At 44.4% G+C, this 18,863-nt stretch overlaps 1 protein-coding gene across 1 annotated transcript in view; it reads left to right on the top strand.

Moving 5' to 3' along the window:
* The window catches only part of KDM4C (lysine demethylase 4C), a 1,194,550-nt gene extending 1,192,121 nt beyond the window's left edge, over nucleotides 1–2,429 (top strand). The window contains exon 22 of the mRNA XM_029605175.1: nucleotides 2,393–2,429. Coding sequence (XP_029461035.1) covers nucleotides 2,393–2,410 — 18 coding nt within the window. The 3' untranslated portion in view covers nucleotides 2,411–2,429. The remainder of the gene's footprint in view (nucleotides 1–2,392) is intronic.
* The last annotated feature ends 16,434 nt before the right edge of the window (nucleotides 2,430–18,863 follow it).

The raw sequence follows: 18,863 nt of genomic DNA on the forward strand, positions 1-18,863 counted from the left end.
GCCCAACCATTAGGACAACTCCAAAATATGTTTAGCAGAATGGGCAGAGTAACATTTGCTAATTTCAGCCTTTCCAAACCCTTCTAGAAACACGGCGGCCAAAGGTTCAAGTGAATTGTAGTGATATTTGACAGCTCCAAAAAAATGTGAAGTTAAATAATGGTGGTTTTGCTGAACAGGGCATTGAAATAGTTTGCAATTGTAACAAAGTGTGTTAATAAATAAATAAATAATTTACATTTTTGTTCACTGGCTTGAATTTTATTATATTGTTATTTTCACAATTGTATGTATTTCTAAATTACATATGTATTGACTAGAATAGTGTTGCATAGCATACATCTAATTAGGCATTTGTAGCCACCTTGTGCAGCTCTTTGTGCATGGTTGTGCCTTGTTAAAGCAAGCCTACACAGCCTTCCAGAAATATTGTTCTCCTAGTAATTGATTCAGTCCACAGGCATAAAGCATTCTGGGTGCCCAGATGGAGAGAAGGGATTGGGTGATCAGAGAGAAAAAATATGGGAGACAGGGACAGAAAAAGCAAGCAACAAAAGAAAATAGGGCAGGAATATCAGTACTGTGATGGCTACAGACAATATGGAAGGAGATATTGAAAGAGAACTTGGGTAGGGGATTGTAACAGAACAAGAGTGGTCTTTGGCTTGCTGGAGGACAGAAGAGACTGGACTCCGGCTATTCTTCTACAGACTTTTAATATTTACAGGCAAAATTAGACAGCGAAGAGAGCCTGCTTACATCAGCAGTGTTGGAAATAAAAATGTAGTAGTCTTCAGCTAAGTAGCTTTATCAAGCTCCTGCTTCCCTCTCACGTGTGGGACCCACTATCCTCCCTGGGGCCTTCCTTCTTATCCCTCTTTCCAGAGGAAACACCTTGCAACTAAGGTTCTCTTGTGGGCTGCCTTAAGCTGGACTTTTAAGGAGAGTCTAACAACCACTCCTTTAGAGGGAGAAAAACAGAATAGGGTGACAGGAGCAGGATTTGGAGATGAAAGAAATGGGTGAATAAAAATAACATTCAGAGGGAGGATGGAGATAGGAAACAGTGAATTGGGATGGGAGGGATAGCTGGAAAGAAAAGAACATAAGATTTGCTATATTGATTCAGACCAAAAGTCTATCAAGCTCAATGTCCTGTTTCCAAAAGTGGCCAACTCAGGTCACAATTACCTGGCAGGATCACCAAAGGTAAATAGATTCCATACTGCTTATCCCAGAGATAAACAGTGTATTTTCCCAAGTCCACCTTAATAATGATTTATGGATTTTTAATCCATGAACCTTTCCAAACCTTTTTTAAACCCAGCTACACTAACAGCTTTCCCCCCTTCCTCTGGCTGAAAACAGCAACAGGTTTGAGAAGGATATGGATAGAAATTCAAGATGGGAGAACCAAAAAAAATGGAGGTAAGTGGGAGGAGGCAGTAGGAATAGAGAAGTGGATTGGCCACTGTTGGAAACAGGATACTGGGCTTGATGGACCCTCGGTCTGACCCAGTATTGCAAGTTATTTTGTTCTTAAATTCATTATCAAATGAAGATTTATCTAGGTTGATTGATAATCTTGTCATTATCAATCATTAACAACAGTATTGGCCAGTCGGGTTCCTCCAATGAAAACATCCCAAAATATGATTGACAGCTTTGTCAGCCTATCAGTAAATACCTCATTGCGCCAATGAAGGTTTCTGAAAGTATGATTGATATGTGATAATGAAGGTTTCTGAAAGTATGATTGATAATTGATTGTCAGCCAATCAATAAACTATTGTTCTAAAATAGGTGGAAAACATAAATTATACAAATGCCATTCTATCGAGAAATTTAATCCAGCTGGTTTAATAGTGTTCAAGTAAAAAATAATTTTTTTGTTCTTTTTGGCACAGTTCTTAATCACAATTGAATGTGATCTTGTTAAACAATTTTTGTATTCTGATATTCATGATCTTAAAGCTCTTGTTTTTTTACCAATACACATCTTTGCACATGGACACTTTATATAGGTAATATATGACATACAAGATAGTATGATTGTTTAATACATACTGCTTCTTAGTGGTCGGATGTTCAAATACACTTAACTGTAAAGTGATCTGACACACTTGACAATGACCACATTTATAGTGCCCTTTAAGTACCTGTAAATTCTTCTTTTCCTTTGACATGTACATAAGGTGAGAGACTTAAAAATACTTTCAAATTGTGCCTCCATGTATAAGAAAATCTCAAAGAAAAATTCTTCAAATATGCATTTAATTTCATAACATCCCAATGCTTGTGAATAATTTTTGCAATCTGTGATGCTGATTGTATAAATTGCAAAATACACATAAGTAAATCCCTATCTTGCTGGTTTTTTTTATGCTTTCAGAAACCATTCTTGATGTGAAAAAAAATGTTCTCTACCCTGGGAGTCCCCCAAGGACCATCTCTCTCTCCAAATCTCTTCAAAATTTACCTTCTCCCGCTTTGCCATCTTCTCAAAAATCTAAAACTAACTCATTACATCTATGGTGACGACGTGCAGGTACTCATCCCAATCAAGGACTCCCTCCCCAAAACCCTCAGCTTCTGGAATACTTGCCTTCAGTCAGTCAACCACCTTCTCACCAGCCTCAACTTAGTCCTTAACACTAATAAGACGGAGATCCTTATCATCTCCCAAGACGACAATAATGGGTCAACCAACATACCAATCGCCTCTCAATTAAATGTCTCCTCCCATGTGAGAAACCTTGGCGTTATTCTGGATAACCATCTAAACCTAAAAAAATTTGTCAATACTACCACAAAGGACTGTTTCTTCAAATTACAAGTCCTGAAAAAGCTGAGACCCCTCCTCCACTTTCATGACTACCGCACGGTGCTTCAATCCATCATTTTTTCAAAAATTGACTACTGCAATTTGCTCCTTCTAGGTCTCCCAGCAAACACAATCAGACCCCTGCAGATGGTACAGAACTCCGCCGCTAGGATTCTGACCAACACCAACAGAAGAGAGCACATTATGCCCATCCTTCGTAACCTGCATTGGCTACCCATCAAATTCAGAATTCTCTACAAAGTCCTCACAATAATTCACAAAGCCATGCACAATCTAACACCTCTTGATCTTAACATCCCTCTTCGTCTCCACGAGTCTTCCAGACCTGTCAGATCTTCTTACAAAGGCACTCTTTACACGCCCCCCCCCACCCCCCCAGCAAAGACCGCCTTAAGGAAACGCGCCCTATCCACTGCTGGTCCCTCACAATGGAATGCTATCCCCCCGGATCTCTGGCAAGAATCATGCCCATTAACTTTCAAAAAAAACTCAAAACGTGGCTATTCAAACAAGCTTTTCCCTAATCGGATGAACGTTTCTCTCACTCAGGAATGAACTATCCCGGCTCTCCAAATGAATCTTTTTACACACTAATGGAAGTACGATCTCCCGCCTTAAAGGTCAAACATTCTTCTCTCTTGACAGGACTGGACGTACTATCTTATATTGGCTTATTAAGTTTATATTGCTTATTATTTTTATATTTATTCTCAAATAATTTATTGTGTTTGATATGTTCAATCTAATTTATTGTGTTTGATTTGTTCAATCTAGAATCCGCTCCTTACGTGATTCACATTTTGAACAGCTTTTAGTTATATTTTATCCTAGATTTATCCTCTGGTTCCCAGTTCAATGTAACCCCTGCTCTATGTAATGCTTTATGAAATATCCGTTTCATTGTAAACCGATATGATATGTAATTTTCCACATGAATGTCGGTATATAAAAGTTCAAAATAAATATATAAATACATACATAATTAAATATATCACTATCCTTTCTCTAATAAATCCTTAAAAAAATCTTTTAGAAACAATTTTATGTTTTTCAGTTTCTGAGCATACCCTCCTAAAATGCAAATATTGTGAAAATGTTAGGCTGTCCTTTAAAGACTTATGCTGCGAACTGGAGTAAGGCAAAAAAGCATCATTTTCTGTCGGTTTTCTAGATACACAGTGGTTGTAAAACATCCCCAAGAATCCTCTGTAAGCCATATATCCAAAAATGCTGATTCCTCTTAATGAAATGTCATTGTGAATTGAATGTTATCACAAGAATTTGACTATTTATTAAAGATTTTCACATCTTTAGAAACATGAAGGCAGAAAAAGACCATATAGCCCATCTAGTCTGTCTATCTGCCCAGTTGATTTAGCTTTATAATTCCCATCATTCCCTGTATTTATCCCAAGCTTTCTTCAATCTGGATATATTTTTGGCTCCACCACCTCCATTGTTCCTTTCCACAGGATAAAATCATCTATAAATCATGGAATATAAAAATTTTGAAATAAATACAATACAATACATGACAAACCTTTTTATGCCCCTTCTGACTAACAAATGAGGTTTGGCAGGGAACTGACTCTCATGTCCCTGGCTTTCCCAGTCTTGTAATAAAATGTTCTGAGTTAAGAATAGGGGGAAACATATTGGGGGGTAACTTTAACTGTTTGAGGGATGTCCACCTAGATAAATATTGTGCAACTCAGCTTCTGAGATTATTCCAGGACATGGGGATTCCTTTCTTATGTGATAATCTAAATCTGTTGGACATTTGGAAGGTTCTCCATCCAGGAAAAAAGGATTACACCACTATGCGAGGGTGCATGCCACCAAATTATCATGTATAGATTACATTCTAGTGTCTCCTGCTTTATTTGACTATGCATTTATTTATTTATTTAAAAACTTTTCTATATCGTTGTTTAGTAATACACCATCACAACGGTTTACAATTAGGCACGTACATAAGTTTGGTTTATAAATTATCTAGAGGGTGCCAATACATTTTTCAGTTACATGATTCAATAATATAGTCTATATAGAAAGTGGACTGGAATTTCCATTTATATGATTCATAGGATAATCATATATGTTTATACTGTCCTTCTCGTAAATTAATACTTAATTATGATAAAAAATAATAAGGTGAGCAATTACACTTTTAGGTGACTTTCAGCTGTGTGTCGGTGTTTTTACTCACCGACCTCACTGTGAAGAGCCAAGTTTTCAAACTTTTTTTGAAGAGTTTTAAATCTTTCATTAATCTTATTTCAAGTGGCATTGTGTTCCATAATATTGGACCCGCTAAAGATAGTGCTCTCTTTCTAACTTGGGTCAGTTTTGCTGTTTTGACCGAGGGTATGGTTAGTAGAGCTTTATTGGCTGATCTGAGATTTCTGTGGAGGACATGCAATTGTAGTGCAATGTTTAGCCAGTCAGCATTTTCGTCATTGATTAGTTTATGAATTGTTTTAAATTGCACTCTTTGTTCTATTGGCAGCCAGTGTAATTCGGCAAGTGTTTGAGTGATATGATCCCTTCTGCTTTTCCAGTATTGAAGACCTCAGTTGAACTTCTGGTCATCTCTGATCACTGTCCAGTCTTAGTCAGATGAGCTCACTCATAATGTTTTGTTCATTTAGAAACTGGCATATGCCAGACCTGTTAATGTTAGCAGCTGCCTTTGTTCGTTGTCCCATCTCAATTTACCTAACCCCTCCCCTATTACCCTTTTTGGTCGTTATCCTGTCCTTGGTATAAAATGGCCGCAGCTTTATTATAAGAACATAAGAAAATGCCATACTGGGTCAGACCAAGGGTCCATCAAGCCCAGCATCCTGTTTCCAACAGTGGCCAATCCAGGCCATAAGAACCTGGCAAGTACCCAAAAACTAAGTCATTTAAACATAATGATAACTTTAATAGGATACCCGAGCCAGCAGTATGCATATGCCGCTGCCCGCCGCTTGAACCAAGCAAGGCAGCCTGATGCTGTGAGCCCCCCACCTTGTTCCCAAGCAAGGGGGCCATCCTTTTTCACCTCCCGGCACCAACGGCAAACCCACCATCGTGTGATGACACCAGCACCATGTGTAATCCGTCCCCACCGGCCCGGGTACCCGCCAAAACACGAGGTAGGGAGTGCCCTTGCCTCGTGTCCCCCACTAAGCTGTGGCCAATTTACCAGTCTTGTGCCTCAATAACATCTTGGAGGGTATTATTGAAAATGTCGTATCCAATATCCGATAAGTGTATTTCATCAGGTCTGAACAGCCCTGGGGACATACCGTCAACCCACTGATGTCTTATCTGATATCCTCCCATTTTTTTGCAGCCATGCACCCAATTTGTCTATTAACCTTCTTTCTCCCTCGCCCCCATAATTTTGACTGTTTCCATTTTTGTCTGGAAATGATATCCAACCAGCATACCAGGGCACCAGGGAATAGCACTAGTATGCTGGCCAGGTCGGAGTAACCATCTCAACCAAGCGCTCTACACGTCCATGAACACAAGTCATGTGCCTCCCAGATGGAGTTATTATGACATCAGGTGGTTGCCCGCTCTTGCTTCAGGCACTGTATGAAGGGCAACAACTGTTCCCATAGCATGCCTGGTTGTCCCATCCATTCGATTGCCCCAACCTTCTTGTAAACCTACTTGTAAACTTCTTGTTAAAGTAGACGCGTCTAAGGCATATATCTACTGTCTACTTTACAAGAAGTGTCATGACATCAGTATTAGAACTTTAACTGTTAAGTGTTTTGCATTGAAATACATCGCCAAAGTGTTGCATTACATCCAAAGTGAATCAAGTGATGAGAAGACCGGGCACTCTTCACAGGTCTGGGAGAGACGCCGTCTGGCTTGCGTGATGCAGGTTCACTCTTTATACTATCAAAAATCACTAAAAACAGATAGAATTTCTCTAAATAAATAATCGTCTTCAAATAATAATCAATAATTAGAAAAATAATAAAAATTAAAAAAATATGTAAAACTAAAAATTTAAATTTAAATATAAGTGAGCAATTAAATGTATGGCAAGAATTACTTCCCTCTTTTTTTCGCTTGTTTGACTTTTTGACGGGAGTTTTTTGGCTCTTTTGCTTATTTTATATTCTCTACGGGAGTACAAACATCATTCATGCTTTTCCTTGCATGGACAGCTGCATAACCACAGTCAATCCAAGCAAGGAGCTCTAACTTCTCATGACTCACTATAAATCTACTACCTGGGATTGCTGTCACTACCATAAATCCCTTATAGAAACACTTCTGGACACCACAGTCACAACGACCCTTCCTGTCTAGCAACTGCGCAGACATTCTAACAAATTCCTATATGTCCCTGTGCGCATATTCCATAATTTCAGCCCCCTGAATTCTTTCATTGTCGGGCCATGGGGTTTTTTCACTATGCACTTTCCTCATAGATCCAAAATTGCTATGGGTTAGGTTCAGTAAAATTTTATTATCAGTGGGTCTAAGCTGTTCAACTGCTTTCGTCCCTCATCCATATTGCAGATCTTGAACCAAAACCTATTCTGCTCCTGCTAATGCTCGCATTTACTCAGGGTTGTAAAGTTTGACCTAACATCTTCTCAACCCAATATGCGTCTATTCTGCTCCAGACAAAGTTTCACATGAACTTCCTGGAGCTTGTAGCCATGAGTTATGCCCTTATGCCTTCCAATTCTGCCTCTGCAACAAATCTTTGTGCATACAGACAGACAGCATAGGGACTATGTGCTTTTCCAATACACAAGCATGCATAACTTCTTAGCTGCTCTGCTAGGAAGCTCCGCAGCTCTACCCTTGGCCCTTGTTCGCTCCATGCATCCTCGGGCCACTTATCTGACAGACTTACTGAACGCACTAACAGACCTTCTCCATATAGGTTTCCATCCTCTTGAATGGTCTCGGACTACATGTGTAGCGAGAGAAATCTTCTATTGCTGAGGTCAACCTAACGCCCTCTGCGTCCGCATCGAACCAATACGGTGCATGGATTCTCCTCCCTACACATGTTTCCAATGCGTTCCCATAGGAGCCTTTGTTCCATCAAGGCCGTATTATATGTGTCTCTTCCGCTGCCTCTCATAGCCAGCACTCTTCTAATGCTGAAACGGGATGGGGTTCACTGTTCCTCAGACCCACGTCTTGGCCAAGACCAGTATGCTTCCCATACTTCTTGGTCTATCACACCAGTAACTAATTCGCCTTCTCACAAGTCAGTCTCATATCATAGACTCACTGATGTTCTCAGGTACTGGTAGAGTCACAAAAACCCTTCCACACCCAAATCTTACCATTCAAAACGGCATGATTTACCACATGACACTTACAAAATGGTTTTACCCTTTTTCATTTTTCTACACCACTCTTTTTTCTTACTCCCTCGGATTCTGCTCCCCAAACATCCTTCACATGGATATACCTCGGTTCCAATTGGTGTACCACTTGGGAGTGGGGATACCCGTTTAACAGTCAACCCCTTCTGAGTCAGCTTACCGTGGATTAACCACTGATCAAGCCGCCTCTGTTTTCACTAGTCACGGAATAGGACATGTAAATCGTGCTTACAAGACTCATACATTCTCCGTTCGAGCCTTTCCATTCCTCTCACTTAACAGTCTGCCATGGGGAACTCTTTCCCTCATAGACATCACTTCTACCAACAGGGTCAGTGAGTTACACACCTTGTTACATACTCACCCGATCCTGCGTTCCTCCGTGACCAAGTGGTTTTACGTTTTCAACTTCATATCCTTCTTAAGGTAGACGTTGCATCTCACCTTACTCAGAATATACTCTGCAGACTTTCCCAACACCTCTCTCTCACCAAAGCGAGAGGGTTTTCCACTCCTTGGACTGTAATAGTGCACTTGCATTTTATCTAGACTGCACTACACTCCATAGGAATTCCACCTAACTCTTTCCTTCTGTGGAAAGAGTCAACCTGTGAGTTCCAGTGGGCAAACAGACCTATTCCTCCTAATTGACAGTCTGTATCTCTTTTCCTACCAACAAGCAGGCATTTCACTACAACATTGTGTGTAACCACACTCTTGCATCCGTCCCAGCCTCAATAGCTTCCCCTTGGCCGCTGCTGCTTGTACATATTTATCAGGCTGCAACCTGGAGCTCTCTCCATACCTTCGCAGCCTATTATTGCTTAGATATGACTAGCCAGCATGCTCCATGTTTGGCCAGTCCATCTACTCTTATTCTTTTCGGTTTAACTACCCAACATCCTTCCACCAACCCGTTACGGGTTGCAGGATGCCCTCCGTTCCAAATTCCACCGCATCATTGTGCCTTTTGCGCATCTTGGGTGCATTTGGTGCTCTCTCGGGCATCCTCAGCTCGGTACTCACCCATATGTGAGGACTACCATCCTGCTTGTCCTGTGAGAAAGCAAATGTTGCTTACCTGTAACAGGTGTTCTCACAGGACAGCAGGATGTTAGTCCTCACGAAACCCACCCGCCACCCCGCGGAGTTGGGTCTGTATACGTTTTCACTTTTATTTAGTTTCACTTGCGCTTTTTGCTATAAGATGAGACTGAGGGAGACACCTGTGGTCACAGGGATAATTGCAGGCTGAGCCTGCTCAGTGCACTCAGTGTGCCAGTGTCAGTCAAAGCTTTATAGAAACTTTGACAGAAAAGTTTTCCATACAGGGCTCCATCCTGTGATGTCACCCATATGTGAGGACTAACATCCTGCTGTTCTGTGAGAACACCTGTTACAGGTAAGCAACATTTGTTTAACTTAACACAGAGGATATTGGGAGAGTTTTTCGCAGTTTTTCAACACCTTTATACTGAAAAGCCCATGAATGAAGACAAAATGAGAGGTTTTGTGGTGTCTATCTTCCGCAACTAAAAAATATAGAGGTGGAAAAGTTGAATAGTTCCATCACAGAGTAAGAGATTATGCAAATCATCCAAGCTCTACCTTTGTTTAAATCCCCGGGACCTGATGGAATCCCATCTCTTTTCTATAAAATCCTTAATATTCAGTAGTGGTGCCTTTAAAAAATATGTATTATAATATAATAGAAAAGAAGATTATCCCAGTCACAATGAAGGTAGTGGCAATAGTAGTGTTGCTTAAACCTGGTAAAGATTTACCCTATCCAAGTTCATATAGGCCTATTTCATTATTAAATCAGACATAAAGATCTTCTCTAAACTAATAGCTAATCAGCTAGCTTTCTTAGGGTAGTTTTGGAGAAGTTTGACATTAGTGGCACAATATTTTCAGCTATTAACTTTATAAAAGTCCCACTGCATTTATATCTTTAAATGGATCTTTTTAAGAGAGTTTTACATTAGAAAGGGGAACTCGGCACGGCTGTCCTTTGTCACCACTGTTATTTATCCTTACTTTACAACCACTCATACATAAAATAAAACTAAATACTCATGTAACAGGTGTAACATTGGGTAAACATGAAATGAAACTGATGCCTTTTGCTGACGATATTTTAATGATGTTAACTAATGCACAAATTACTTTACCATGGGTTTTGGGAATAATAGGGGATTATAGTAGCTTTTCAGAGTTTAGGCTTAGCTTGTCCAAGTCTGACACCTAAAGGATACCTGATTGAATTTTCCTCTATTTTGGGCAGGAGAAACCATTAAGTATTTGGATATTAGGATGCATAGTAAACCAGTTAAGAGGTACCGTTTAAATATTCTCCCTATTTTACAAGATTTCCATTGAAAACTTGATAGTTGGAAATATTTCCCATTGTCTTTAATAGGATGCCTAGCCTTGGTTAAAATGATTTTAAAACCTAAATTGTTATATCTTACAAATGATACCACTGGTGTTGCTGAAAAAGGATTAAAATTAAAAGACTATGTTCAAAACCTTTTGGGAGAAATGGTAAAGATAGCTTGAGTATAGCTGATTACAAAATGGTTATTGGATAGTACAAGTACCCCTTTGGTCGAAATGAAACAGAAATATACACCATATAGTCTCTTATATCTTACATATACTGCTGTCTGTGTTATCGCACTATATCTCTCAGTCACTAATGATTCAGTCTGTTAAGAAGGGGTGGATCTGGGATACAGTTGGAGGGGGCAAGATGGTGGCATGAGCCGGGTTGTGGACTAGCGCTCTCCTTCGTTGTATTTGTTTCCTTGAAGATGCCTTCAGAAAGAAAGGGGAGGGTTTGTGTGTCCCCCCCCCCCCCCCCCCCGATACTACATTCTCTACTGGACAGCGCTAAATAACTTCTTACACACCCGGGACGGCATTGATATATGAGGAACATAACCCCGCTGTGGTTCCTGGTGAGGGAGCGTCAGAACTGCCTGGGGATGTTACCATGAGTCCCCTGGATCTTCGCACACCGCTGGCTCTGGGGAACGCCGGCCTCTCACTCTTGACCTTGGCACAGAACAATGACGTTGCTGCAACCGCGGATGGTGGGGGCCAGAATGGAGGACTGCCGCTGCTTCCTCCTTACTCGTTGGAGGTTTCTGGATCTCTGGATTCTGTACCTTTTGCAACAACTTTGACACCGATGGAGAGGTTGGGAGCTCGTGGGGCAGCTGTGGTTTACCCGGCGAGAGCCTAAGCGGAGGTGGACCTCTCTACTCCAGGATCGGGGGGTGAATTGTTTCACTTTCCACCTAAGCCAGCAGTGATGACACTGGAAGCGTTATGGGACCTAGTGGCTGGATTTGTTTATTCCCTGAGGGATCACCATGCAAAAATGGAAAAAGTAACCACCAAGTTGGAATCTTTGGAAGTTAAAGTTGATGGGTTTTTACCATGTTGATTTGTCCAATTAGAATCTGTGGCGTCTTCTGTTATGATCGTGAACCCTTGGGTCGGCTGAGACTGTAGATGGTATACTGTGGGAACACACAGGAAGCTTCACAGCCGGGAGGCGGCGCTGAAGATACTCCGGAGAAGACTTCACCACTAGAAGTCCGCAATCCCCCCAGGAGGAGCCCGTAGGAACCCAGACCTCTTGGACTTAGGCGGGACCCTATGCGACCTAGGATCTGGGCAGCGGCCGAAGAGATGGACGATGAGGCCGGCTAAGCCCAGGAAGCTGGAAGGATCTTCACCCTCGGAAGCCCGCGGCTCCCCCGGGAGGAGCCCGTGAGAGCCCGAGCCGCTGGGACTTAGGAGAATCCTCTGGGCCAGCAAGTACCGGATGCCTGAGGTGGTGGAAGAGGCTGAAGACGGAGTCCAAGAACGAAGCCAGGTCAGAAGCCAGAAGTCTGAAGAGATGATCCAAGATCTGAACGCAGCAACTAGTAACTCAGGGGACTGAGTGAACCTCGTTGCAAGGCCCTGTCCTAGTGAAGCTGCAGGGTTTAAATACCCTGCAGCATCTGATGTCATCCGGGGCATCCTCTTTGATTTTCCCGCGCTGGCCCCTTTAAGGCTTCAGCCCCTGGGCGCGCGCCTAGGGGGCGGGGCCAAGCGCGTCGGGTCGGTGGCATCTCCCTCACACAGAGAGAGCTGTGGCAGGCTGCGGATCGGGCCTACGGTCCCGTAACAGTACCCCCCCCCTCCTATGCCTCCTTCCCGGGGTCCGGACTTAGCAGGATGAGCCAAGTGGAACTGACGGAGGAGAGACTTGTCCAGGATATGGGAATAAGGCTCCCAGAATTTCTCCTCCAGGCCGTACCCCTCCCACGAGAGAAGGTATTCCCACCGGCGACGGTGGAACCGAACGTCCAGAACATCCTTCACCGTATAGGTGACATCGGTTTCAGCTTCAGTGGTGGTAGGTTCCAGAGGTTTGTCATGAAATGTGGAGAGCACCACAGGCTTAAGCAGAGACACATGGAACACGTTGTGGATCCTCAGGGTGGACGGCAGATGTAACCGGTAGGAGACTGCCCTTACTCGCTCCACTACCGTGAATGGACCAATGTACCTGGGAGCCAGGTGCATGGAGGGAGTCCATAAGTGGATGTTCCTGGTACTCAACCATACTTTCTGCCCTGGCAGGAAGGCCGGGGCAGGCCGCCGTGACCTGTCTGCATATCTTTTAGCCCTGGCTGCCATCAGACAGAGTTTATCCTGGGTGGATCTCCAGAGGTTGCGCAACTGTCGCGCCGTAAGTTGAACTGCAGGGGACGGTACCATCAAAGGCAATGGCAGTGGAAGCCTCAGGGTATTTCCATAGACCAACTGGAACGGGGACTGGTTGGTCGCAGAGTCGTTATGGCAGTTATAAGAGAACTCTGCCCACGGTAGCAAGGTGATCCAATCATCCTGGAGGTCCCACATGAAGGACCAGAGGAACGCCTTTAAGGTCCTATTAGTGCGCTCGTCTTGCCCGTTACCTTGGGGATGGAAGGCTGTTGTTAAGTCGAGTTGCACACCGAACTTCCTGCAAAGGGCCTTCCAATATTTTGCAGTAAACTGCAGACCATGGTCTGAGGCTATGTGCAAAGGGAGTCCATGTAGACGGAAGATATGTTGTGTAAAGCAGGTAGCTAATTCTGGTGCTGAAGGCAGTTTAGCGAGAGGCGCGAAGTGAGCCATCTTCGAGAAATGGTCAACCGTGACTCAGATCATGGTCTTCCCATCTGAAACAGGCAAATCTACAATAAAATTGGTGGAAAGATGAGTCCAGGACTCAGTAGGAATGGGTAGCGGCTGAAGGAGCCCCCAGGGGCGTCCATGCAAGGGTTTCTGCCGGGCACAGGTAGGACACGACTGAACATAGAGTCGGACGTCCCTCTTGACCTGTGGCCACCAGTAGAACTTCGTCAGAAGTTCCAGGGTTCTGGCTGTTCCTGGATGTCCAGCAGTCAAGGAGTCGTAGGCCCAAGCTAACACTCTCCTGCGGGAACGAGAGGGCACCACAGTTTTTCCCACGGGGGCCACCTTGGATGCTGCCAGAAGAACTTTGGCCGGGTCCAGGAATGTACTAAGGCGGGTTGGTGGTATCTTCTGTCTCCGTCGTGCGGGAGAGAGCATCCGCTCGAATGTTCTTGGACGCCGGTCAGTAACGGAGGGAAAAATTAAAATGGCTGAAGAAAAGTGACCAGCGCGCCTGCCGTGGGTTAAGGCGCTGGGCGCGGCACAGATACTTCAATTCCTGAAAGGCTCGTAAGGCCGTCAGCGCCAGTTATTAGCATCTGTGCCCTTTCTGGTAAGGGCCGTCAGCAGGGCCACCATCTGGGAATAGTGTGGGATAAATTGCCGGTAAAAATTGGCGAACCCCAGGAACCGTTGGAGTGCCTTCACTCCCACTGGTTGCGGCCAATTCTTGATCGCCGCGACCTTCTCTGGGTCCATAAGGAAGCCTGTGGAGGATACGATGTACCCAAGGAAGGGTAGTGATTCCTGCTTGAATAGACACTTCTCAAATGTCGCATAAAGTCGATTGTCTCGCAGTTTCTATAGTATTCGTCGGACCTCTTGGCGGTGCGTCTCCAGGTCCTTGGAGTATATTAGCACATCATCGAGGTAAACAATTACTGAGGTATGTAGCATGTCTCTTAGAACCTCGTTCATGAGGTTCTAGAAAACTGCCTGGGCATTGCAGAGACCGAAGGGATGACCAGGTATTCGTAGTGGCCATCCCTTGTGTTAAAGACAGTTTTCCATTCGTCGCCCGGACGAATCCTTACTAGGTTATTTGCCCCACGAAGATCCAATTTTGTGAACCCCTTGGCCCCCTGTAGTCTGTCCAAAAGTTCCAGAATCAAAGGCAAAGGGTACTGGTCACGCCGGGTAGTGCTGTTCAGACCACGGTAATCTATGCAGGGTTGGAGGGACCTGTCCTTCTTAGCTACGAAGAAGAATCCTGCTCCTGCCGGGGATTTAGAGGGTCGAATGAACCCTCGGTCCAGGTTCTCCCGGATGTAAGCGGACATGGCTTGCATCTCCGGAAAGGACAACGGGTAAGCCCTTCCTCGTGGCGGCGTGGTACCCGGGAGCTAGTTGATCGCACAATCAAAAGGGCGATGCTCCGGGAGGATCTCTGCTTTCTCTTTAGAAAAGACATCGAGGTAGTCTTGGTAGTGGGGTGGCAGTGCCAAGGAAGTAGTCAGGAGAGGTACCGGTGGTCGAGGAACAGTGGCCAAATAGGAGTCGAAGCACGATGGCCCCCAAGTTGCCACCTGGAGGGTGTCTCACGAGATTACCAGAGAGTGCTGCCGCAGCCAAGGTAGTCCCAGGATGACCGGATGTATGGACTTTTCCAGAATGAGGAACGAAATCTCTTCCACATGCAGAATACCAGTGCGTAGCGTGAGAGGCCTGGTACAAGTAGCGATGGTCCCTGGAAGAAGTCTCCCCTGAATAGAAGACACATGGAGAGGGGGACTTTGGGGTTGGATCCCAATCTGGAGTTGCTGGACCAAGTCCTTGAGGATGAAGTTTCCCCCGGCTCCAGAGTCAATCAGGGCTAGCGTATCAAACTCTCCTTTGGGAAGACGTAAGGTCACCGGGGACGGTGCACGGGGAGGCAGAAGTGGTGTGACCTAGGGTTAGCTCCCCGACTGTCCCTAGGTCAGAGCATTTCCCGGAGACTCGCTACAGCGAGCAAGGAAATGGCCCTTGCCACCGCAATACAGGCACAGGCCCAGGGACCGACGTCTTCTCCTTTCTTCTTGAGAGATAGGCCCCCGGCTCATCTGCATGGGTTCGGGATCTTGAGCCCCCGGAGAGGCAGAAGGGGAATGCCTGTTTTGGGCAGGTGTGGTTCCGGAACTCTCGGGTCTGTGAGCAGGCCTCCTCTTCTGGAACCGGCGTTGGATACAGCAGTCCACGCGGCCTGCTAGATCAATGAGATTGTTCAGGTCGTCGGGGAGATCTCTGGCCGCCAACTCATCCTGAAGTCTTGGGGAGAGACTTTCCAAAAAGATGCCGTGCAGGCTATCACTTCCCGAGTTCAATTTGGCAGCAAGAGAATGAAAGTCCACGGCGTTTTCGGCCAAAGGCCAGTTACCCTGATGCAGCTAGAGCAGTTCAGAGGCGGCAGTAGGTCTGCAGGAGAACTCATCGAAGATCCGCCGAAAGGAGGAGACGAATTGTACCAGATTGGCTAGGCGGGAGTCCTGACGCTCCCACAGAGTGGAGGCCCATGCCAAGGTTCTTCCATCCAACAGGGAGATAATATAGCTCGTCTTGGAACTGAGCTGGAAGGAGATTGAAGCGAATATAGCACTGGTTCAGGAACCCTCGGCAAAGCTTTGTGTCCCCTGAAAACCGTGAGGTCGCTGGCATCTTTATGGGTGCCGCTGAACCGGTATTGGTCTTGGCTCCAGGTACCGGGGAACTAGAAGCAGCAGCTCCACCAACGCAGACAGCTAGTCCCTGCACTGTTGCCATCAGGGACTCGAGGCAAGTTTGCTGCTGTTGCAGCCTCTGCGCAATACCTAGGATGCCTTTCAAGCCTGCAAGATCCGCCGGGTCCATGGCCTTGCAAACTGTTATGATCGTGGACCCTTGGGACGGCTGAGACTGTAGATGGTATACTGTGGGAACCCACAGGAAGTGTCACAGCCAGGAGGCGGTGCTGAAGATAGTCCAGAGAAGACTTCACCACTGGAAGTCCGCGGACCCCCAGGAGGAGCCCATAGGAACCCTGACCTCTTGGACTTAGGCGGAACCCTATGCGACCAAGGATCCGGGCAGCGGCCGAAGAGATGGACGATGAGGCCGGCTGAGCCCAGGAGGCTGGAAGGATCTTCACCCTCGGAAGCCTGCACTCCCCCGGGAGGAGCCCGTGAGAGCCCGAGCTGCTGGGACAAGAGAATCCTCTGGGCCAGCAAGTACCGGATGCCTGAGGTGGTGGAAGAGGCTGTAGACGGAGTCCAAGAATGAAGCCGGGTCAGAAGCCAGAAGTCAGAGGTCCGAAGCCAAAGCCAGGGGCGGAAGCTGGAATCAGAGTTGTAGGATGGAGCCAGGTCGGAAGCCAGAAATCAGAAGTCAAACCAAAACCAGGGGCGGAAGCTGAAGACGTAGTCAGGAGACGAAGCCGGGTCAGAAGCCAGAAGTCTGAAGAGATGATCCAAGATCCGAACGCAGCAACTAGTAACTCAGGGGATTCAGTGAACCTTATTGCAAGGCCCTGTCTTAGTGAAGCTGCAGGGTTTAAATACCCTGCAGCTTCTGACATCATCTGGGGCATCCTCTTTGATTTTCCCACGCTTGCCGCTTTAAGGCTTTAGCCCCCAGGTGCGCACGCGACTAGGGGGCGGGGCCAAGCACGTCGGGTCGGCGGCGTCTCCCTCGCACAGGGAGAGCCGCGGCAGGCTGTAGATCGGGCCTATGCGGCCAAAGAGGAGTCTGTGCGAGCCGGGCCGGCCCCGAGGTAGGAGGAGGGACCGGGGCACAGCCCGGTCCTGTAACACTTCTATTTCCAAGATTAAAACCTGTAACACGAAAGTGATTAACGATCTTGCTAATACCTCTCATAGGTTAGAATATCTGGAGAACTATACAAGACATTTGAATTTACATTTTTTGAATTTTCCTAAAGTAGTGGGGGAAGACCCTTATGTTACCTTGAAAAAATATTTTCTGGATATCCTAAAATTCGAAGATGATAAAATCCCTTGTATTAGCAATATGTTTTTCGTGCCTGTTTCTGCAAAAGAGAGGTCCCTCCAAAATCATCCTGAGATGTTAGAAAATCTATCCCAATTTTTGGAAGATTCTAAGGATGATATATAATCGTGCTACTCTTTTAGTTTTGTTTATTTCTGAACAGGAATTAAGCAAAGTTATGAGAAGATACTTCAAGAATATCACAGCTTGTTTCTATAATCAAGAAGTCCGTATATATCTGGATTTCGCTCGAGCTAAACAGGAAAGGAGACATGATTTCCTCTTGTTAAAACCACAGATAATTGCTTTGAGATTCTCTTTTGTTTTAAGATATCCTTGCAAATATATTATACATTCCCAAACTGAATGCTTTGTCTTTTTTCTCCCGGAACAACTTAAATCCCTTACTAATTTCAGGAGCATAATTTTTTTGTCTCCTGGTAATACCTAGGTTTGAAGATCCATAAGAGAAATGTTATCCTAGTCACATCAAGCCTATTTGTTGACTGAGATTACTTATATCTCCCTATATATTTGCACCCCCCTTTCTATTATGTATTACCTAATTAGAAAATGTAATATCTATATTGGATTTCTTTATGATTGTTACCTATTTTTTTGTATCTATGATATGTCATTTTCGTTTACCAAAAAGTAAGGATTATCCTACTTATATTTGTTGAAAGTTAATAAAAATTAAATTTTAAAAAAAGGAGTGGATCTTTCTTAGAGGGATGTTGGGCTTGTATTGGGGAAAATCTTTTTGTTTGCCTTTGTATGGTAATCCGCAGTTTCAGCCAGGTTTTACAAATAAACACTTTGACGTTACAGCAGCAAGGTATAGTGATTCTATAACCTTTTATCGATTTACAATCAGGGAAAATGTACACTTTCGTGTATTGCTGCCAACATTTGCAATTCATGAAAGGGGACTTTCTTACCTATTTATAATTGGGCAGCTATATCACATCCCTGCAGTAATCAAAAAGTCAAAAATTTACAAATGGTTCTTTTCAACATTTGCTTCAGTTATTTGGAAAAAAAATAGGTTTTCCATTAAAAGATTATAGTCATACCTGCATAATACTGATTAATTTTGTACTGCAAGCTTTGGCAAATGTATGGTCTCGTGGTGAAGATATCTTTGCCTGTGGAAACTGGTAGGGGATGCTGTGAACAACATTTTATTTAGAGAATTGCATTTTAAGATTATAAACAGAATAATCTACTGGCCCAGTAAGGCTTTTGTGGCAAAAATCGCTATTTCTGATAAATGTCTCAAATGTCTACAAACATCAGCATCATTTGTTCATAGTTTGTGGGAATGTAGGATGATTCAAGCTTTCTGGTAACAAATTTTAAAATTTTATGCTTCTGTAACTAAAAGTGTGATCCCATGGTCAGCCACATCCATAATGCTTGGTAGTGTGTCTGTCAGTGCTCGCTCATGT

The sequence above is a fragment of the Rhinatrema bivittatum genome, chromosome 1 (genome assembly GCF_901001135.1).
Source record: "Rhinatrema bivittatum chromosome 1, aRhiBiv1.1, whole genome shotgun sequence".
In the NCBI taxonomy this organism is placed as follows: domain Eukaryota; kingdom Metazoa; phylum Chordata; class Amphibia; order Gymnophiona; family Rhinatrematidae; genus Rhinatrema; species Rhinatrema bivittatum.